Source organism: Limulus polyphemus, unplaced genomic scaffold (genome assembly GCF_000517525.1).
Source record: "Limulus polyphemus unplaced genomic scaffold, Limulus_polyphemus-2.1.2 Scaffold175, whole genome shotgun sequence".
NCBI classification, from domain to species: Eukaryota; Metazoa; Arthropoda; class Merostomata; order Xiphosura; family Limulidae; genus Limulus; species Limulus polyphemus.
The window spans coordinates 647470-654588 of NW_013665785.1; the positions used below are offsets into that span (position 1 = coordinate 647470).

The 7119-nt window shown below is 32.5% G+C and overlaps 1 protein-coding gene across 3 annotated transcripts in view; it reads right to left on the minus strand.

The window, feature by feature from the left end:
* LOC106478041 (acetylcholine receptor subunit alpha-like 1) overlaps positions 1 to 7119 on the minus strand; it is a 146444-nt gene that overhangs the window by 42308 nt on the left and 97017 nt on the right. The window contains exon 1 of one of the 3 annotated variants that reach the window (XM_013938551.2): positions 314 to 743. The exons of the other annotated variants lie outside the window; for them this stretch is intronic. Within the exon in view, the coding sequence (XP_013794005.1) occupies positions 314 to 520 (207 nt within the window). The 5' untranslated portion in view covers positions 521 to 743. Of the gene's footprint in view, positions 1 to 313; positions 744 to 7119 lie in introns of those variants that run through there. 3 annotated transcript variants of the gene reach the window in all.

A 7119-nucleotide genomic window follows, 5' to 3' on the forward strand; every position in this document is an offset into this window, starting at 1 on the left:
AGAATATATATATAAAGAACATGTATATAATCTAAAGAATATATATATAAAGAACATGTATATAATCTAAAGAATATTCATAAAAACATGTATATAATCTAAGGAATATCCATAAGAACATATATATAATGTAATGAGTTACTACAAGTAGTTTGTAACTTCAAAATGAAAGTAGAATTTAATTAAATTGCAGCTACAGTCTTATTTGTGTTATTTCAATTTTTTTAGCAAATTCTAAACAACTACAGTTAATTCCTTCAGTTTATACGGCGATATTCTACAATATTAAAAGAGTTACTACATGCAAACTTACCACATCAATCAGCTGAGAGAGCTTGAGTCCCATTTTAACAGTGAGTCTGTCTGAGTTGTTTCCAACTGGTCGAATCAAAGCGTTATAGCCATAGATTAGATCATCGTAAAGTCGCTTTGTATCGGAACTGGTTTCTACAGCAATTATGTGAAGCCATGAAAGGACTAAACCAAACTTTATAAAAATTAGCGTTGCGAAACGCTTCATATTGACTCTCACACGATGGCAGCTGTGAAAGCTAGTTCTAGACTAAGCCTAACTCTCTGCTTCTTTTGGAAAAGTTTGTGCTTTAGGTATCTAAACCAGGACGAAATGAAGGGAAAACTCATTGAGATGTGCCGGGGCTGCTCGCACGAAGCGCTCTTCAACGAGAAACTCTGCGCTTCCACAGCTTTCACAAGGATATTTCACGATCAATAGCAAAGACCGGACGTGGGTTATAGCTCACGCGGTCTCGAGAAGCTTTCCTGCAGCACGCGTTTTGTGATTTTTTTTTATTTATTTTTTGTATTTTTCCAATGGATGAATAGAGCGCCCCCTTAATATAAAACATTAATTGTTCACGCAAATTAGGTTTATAAATTATTCGAAAGATATCTATTAAAAAATGTCATGTGATCCTGTTTCATCCCTGTTTCTCGTCTTTCTGTAATGAAATGTCATGTGACCCTCTTTTATATATGTTTCTCGTATTTCTCTAACACATTTCCATGCTAAAATGCAGATTTAGTCAGTTGAGTTCCTAAGCTACTTTTTCAAGAATATGAAAAGCAAAGAGCAATGGGAATCGTTTTATTCTACGAAACGAGCAAAGAAATGAGTTCAAAAACGCCTTTTGATAACATACAGGAAAATCCCAACTAAGTGGCCATGTGAATCGGAAATATCTACTTTGAAGATCAAACTATGGGTTTCCGTCAAAATATAAACCTGATAATGTTATCTAAGTGGCCTACTCTTGTACTTCCAGTTGTAATTCCGTGTCCTACTCTTGTACTTCCAGTTGTAATTCCGTGTCCTACTCTTGTACTTCCAGTTGTAATTCCGCATCTTTTCTACCTCATTTTTATTAAAATTTAATTTAGTAGAAAACGCACTGATTCACCTTGCTATTTATTAACAATATTATGTTAAGACGCTTAGAACGACCTCAAAATGCTTACTAAAGTTATTATTAAATTGAAATTGGACCACTTCTTCATTTTTACATTTCAAAAATGGGCTGCACGAAAAAATATTTGCTTTTTTTTTTTGGTGTCAGATTATTATATTTTTATTATTGACATATCCTCAAAAATTGAGTGACTTATTTCAAAAACATTGTGAGTACTGTAACTGCAACGCAAGGTAGCACATATTCATTGACACATAGGCCACCCTCGACCCAGTATCGTTACCTGAAGTAAGCTAGAGAAAATTTCAACAATGTCTCAACTTTAGACTCTTTTCTTTGTTTAAAGATGCCATGTATTTTGTATTGTTAACTAGATTATTTATTTGTAATAAGACATAAGTATTAGGTCTATTACATTTTTAAACACTACATTCTTTATCTAGTCCCTTAGAGATTTTTGAAAACTAGAAGAATGTATAATAATAGTCCTTCAAGCATACTATATGTGTCATATCCATTGCCGACGACACGTCTCGCTCAATCCAAAGCTCTTCAGACAGGTTGGGATAAAACAAACCCATTATTGGCCGAAACACTATTTATATAAGCCATTTGAAGAGCTCTGGATTAAGCGAAACGCGTCGTCGGCAATAGATATGATAAATATAATGTGGTTGGAACACTATTTTAACAAGAGCAATCAGAGAGATTGCATATCCTCGCCCTGCCGCTCCTTTTCGAGATTCCATTATATTGGATAACGTAAATTTTCACCTTCGAAAACTCAAAAAATTCTTCTCAGATCCAAAACGATCGACGATCCCAACATTTTTTGTAGCGTATGAGGAATAACTTTAATGTGCTCATGAAATTTGGTACAAATCCGATCACACTTTGCAGAGTTATTAATCGAAAACAAAAAAAATGTCCTATCTCCCCATTATATAACAATATGTTTCAAACTGATCCAGAATAAGAATCCGGTGTTGAATCCAAACCAAATTTGGGGAGGACTATCCCATACTGACTTACCATCTTGTGTAAACTTTTCGTGTACATCTGTTTATTAGTTTCTGATATATATGTGCGCGGAAACACAGACAGACACACACGGACCCGATTGCAATACCCTCTCTCCACCCTCTCTGGCGGACGAGAGTAATTATTATTTTTAATTCTCGAAAATCCCAAGGAATTAGATAAAGAACTTAGTGTTTAAAAATGTAATTGGCCTAATACTAATGTCTTATGATAAGTATGATTGTAATCATTCTTCGCCATCTTGTAAAAGGCGTACATACCATAAATTATTTATTGTTATTGGGTAGGTGTATGTATCACCTTGCATTGCTGTTACAGTAATAGTTACAAAGTGAGTAACAGTCGATAATGAACCTAATAGTGTCACATATAAACTTTCCAAATATTAGGACAAAAGTTATTTAAAATGACAGAATTGTTTTTGCTTATATTACTCAAAATCTGTTCCATACGTTTACTTATATCACTGAAACTCAAGTTACGAACAAAAAGCTGTAAAAATAGTATAGTTGTTTGAAAACCAATTTTCAAACAGCATTATGTATATTTCCTTCCTTATTTTCTTTTGAATTAGCTGTTTTAACTTATAAGCCACAAAATGTTCAACTATGTCGTAATCTTATGCATATTTACGCTTGACCAGTTGACTTTGGCTTTAATTACTAGTTCAACCAAATAAAAGTTTGACCACATGCAGAGAAAAATGCATTAAATGTCTCAACCAATTTCAAAGTGCATATTCTCAAACATATGTTTATTTATGTGTTTAGAATTAAAGTAGACATAATTAGATTTGATTTCACTTTTCTAAAGTCAATGATAAATGAACAAATAACGAAACATAGGTACTGGCCCGATTATAGGGCGATCTCTAATATAAGGCGATCCCCATTTTCAGAAACCATGGGAAAGGGAAAATATGAGTCCTTTTATAGGTCTTCAAAACCAATACTATAATTGAACAGCCAGCAAGTGGATTAGTTGCAAGAATTAGCGATGACCTTGAGCAAACATCTGGCGCGCATGCGTAGACGGATGCTACCTGGAGATTCAGGAATGCGACAGGCTGGAGTAGGGGGAAGGGACCTTTGGTCGGGGCGCAATTATAAGGCGCCTACGGATTTTACAGTCTAATTATTAACTTAAAACATCGCCTTATAATCGGGCCAATAAGGTAATTTTGTTGTTTAACTGGCTGGCAGTTGTAGTATCTTAAATACTGTGCCCAGTGCCATCTTCTTTTTTGGTGACAAATTAAGTAAAAATACTAAATTACTAAAGGTCTACATCATAACTATTCAATAACGTATCTCGGGTTCTTTTAAATTTGCTTAAAATATGACACCGCTTTACATAAGTAGACCGTACTTATGAATCCTATAAACGCTATGCCTAACGTAATTAAGATTTGTGGAAAACTTCATGTGATATTATAGCTAGTCTTGAAAAACGAGTATTCAAGAAAATCTTATAAAAAGCATGAGGATTTTATTTCCATTGCTTCGTTGAAGGTTAAAGTATAACCTTTGATTTCGTTTGAAACGTTTTTAGATATTACACTGAAAATCTCACCTAAACAGTATGAATACCAATCAATACAGTTTTGCTTATGAGTTAAAACGCAGCCTTATCAAAACTAATTCACAAGTTGGAACTAGAAAACTGTCTAAAATAATCTATATATTCTAAATCCTATGTAGCAAGCAAATTTTCAGGTTTCATAACATTATCTTTTATAATAAATACAAAATCTTGACAGATCACATGAAAATAGACAACTATTTGTAAGTTGTATGTGCAGACTCAAAGTGCTTTTATTTGCCGATAAAAGAGTCGTTTATACTGTATCTAATAATAAGATTAACAAAATTAATAATTAATATATCTTTTAAATACTCAAAAAACCGTCATGTTCACTGGTGTGAACGAGGTTATTACTGGAATTTTTAGAATATTTTATAAAGCATTTTTCAAACCCGATCATATTCCTGGGCTAAACGTTAAAAAATAAATAGTCTGATGAAACAAGAAACAATTCATATCAAAATAAACATTTATTTCGTGTTTGCATTCGGTATATCCATCATACTAATTTATATACTCTATTCACTAAGAACTTCTTTTCTAACTTTTATCACAAAGCGCTAAATTAATTAGTTATTAAGCTACTTTTTCTCCACTTTAGTGATCGACTAAGAAATGCTCGAATTCACAGTGAAAGAATTGTCCTATCGGTTTCGAATGTTTTAAAAAATAACTGATTCATCAATAAATTAAGAAATGTTCGAATTCCCAATGAAAGTATTGCGTCCCAATGGCCTGGAACATTTTTAAAAATCATTGATTCATCAATACAAATCAACGTATCATTTTTAAAACAAAAGAAAAAAGACACGACAACCTGTTTTTCTCTATTCTCAGACGAAATCAGCAACAACAACAAAAAACTCAAGACGATTCCCTGCTGACTTGATATAAGTAATACAGTAGAAATGTCGAAATGTACCTTATCATATATAAATCCTAGTCTTTTAACTCGTATTACGTCTGGATTCTAAAAATCGGTTTCAATTTTCATGAAGACATACTCATATTTATCACTCACTATAACCTACTTGTTGGACTCGTTCCTGTCTCATATTATGCCTTTGCACATTTATAATTTCCAGTATGAATAATAAAACATTTTGTTTACTAGTTGCATTATTTTCCAAACAGAATAAGCGTGTGCACCGATGGTTTTCGTTTATCGAACATCGGTACATCAATATCTTCCAGTTTTTATGTATGTACACATAATATAAGATATATAAGATACTTTTTTTTTTTTGCTCAATGCTGTAGTGACTTCGTCATTTCGATGAAACTCAATCAAACCTATCTCGTTACTGCCCAACAAGAATACGAATCTCATTAGCGAGGTCCTAGTGTATTTAATATCACGCCTTTCTTAGCCCACGCGTTCCATCGCGCTTGGCTTACCACCAGTCGAACGCCCCTTGCATACAAAGCATAAGCACCGCACGCGCCACAAGCACCTGAGGCACGCACCCACGCTATTTTTGTAACTGCAACGAAGAAAATATTTTATCTTCTATTTGAGCATCATGGTTATAGGTGTAGTGTATGCGTAAGATACATAAAACTTGCAAAATAATTCAAGAAAAATGGTTAATTATCTTATGACTAGCGTGAACACATAATGTACGTGAATGTGTTTTACCTAGGCTCGTTATTACATGATTACTAATACCATACACGGAGTTGGCATGTCTGTCTATAATGTTGTTTTTTAGGAATTAGCAGTTCTTCTAGATATCTTAAATCAGTTTAAGTCCATCCTGGCAAAAAAGAGTTAAATCATTTTCTCAGAAACCCACAATTTTTATTCAGACAATACCAGGTTCAAAGGTAAATACAAAAATTGCCTTTATTCTAGAAGTAAAAAACGCTATGGAAATGTAACTATTTGTTAAGCAACACCAGGTTACAAGGTGAATACAAAAATAGCCTTTATCCTGAAAGTGAAAAACTCTATAGAAATGTAACAAAAAGTTATCCTGGAAGTTAAAAATGCTAGGGAAATGTAAAAAAAAAAACTAGTCAGACAACACTGGGTTAAAAGATTATTATAAAAATAGCCTTTATCTTAAAAATTAAAATCGCTAAGGAAATGTACCAAAGCTGAATGAATATATTACACGATTTTCACTTTTATAACTCTATTGGACGCCCTCTGGTTAACAGTTCAGATTTCTACTTCATGAATTCCCCAGATATTTATATAACCTGTGCAAATTTTGTACTATTAAACTAAGAAATTTAAGCATTCAATAATCTCAACTGCCTATTTTTCTAACCTTGTTTTCCTTCTGCATCCTTAAATTTTCGAAGTAAAATTGAACACGTTTTGTTTTTCTCCTATACATAACATCTTCAGAAATCTTAACTGATACCTTCTTTTGTAATCTACCACATTGACCATTGCAATACGAATTATTCATGAGGCAAAAACTTCTTCTTTAACGTTTATTTTTTCCCTACTTATTAGAACTTCCAATGATTTTATTTTATTTTATTTTTATCTCACCGAAAGGAAGTCTATACAAAAATGATTATAAAATCGTACATCATTGATAACAAGGTGATTCCAAAAGTCTACAAAATTAATTATCATATTTAACTAATAACGTTTGAAATCAAATGATATTTGTTTTCCTTAGTCTTTAGGTGCTTACCCAATTACTTCATTAATAGATTATAATAAATATTATAATAATAGATTATAATAGAATATTCTGAATAGAAAATATTCTGAAGTACAAGAGTAGGCCACTTAGATAACATTATCAGGTTTATATTTTGACGGAAACCCATAGTTTGATCTTCAAAGTAGATATACACCTGGAAAAAAGTTAAGCACCCCCGTGTTTTTTCAAGTGATTCAGATTCGACGTTCTTGTGACTGATTATATATTACCATTCAATCTAAACGTGTTTATCAAATGAAATTATGCATTATTGGGCACAAGAAAACAAGATTATCACCGTAAAATAACAATTTTAATTTACATATCATGACATCAAAATATGGACAGTTTTCACGCTTAAAATTATCTTTAATAAGTATTGTCAGTGAAAGCTCAAAAAC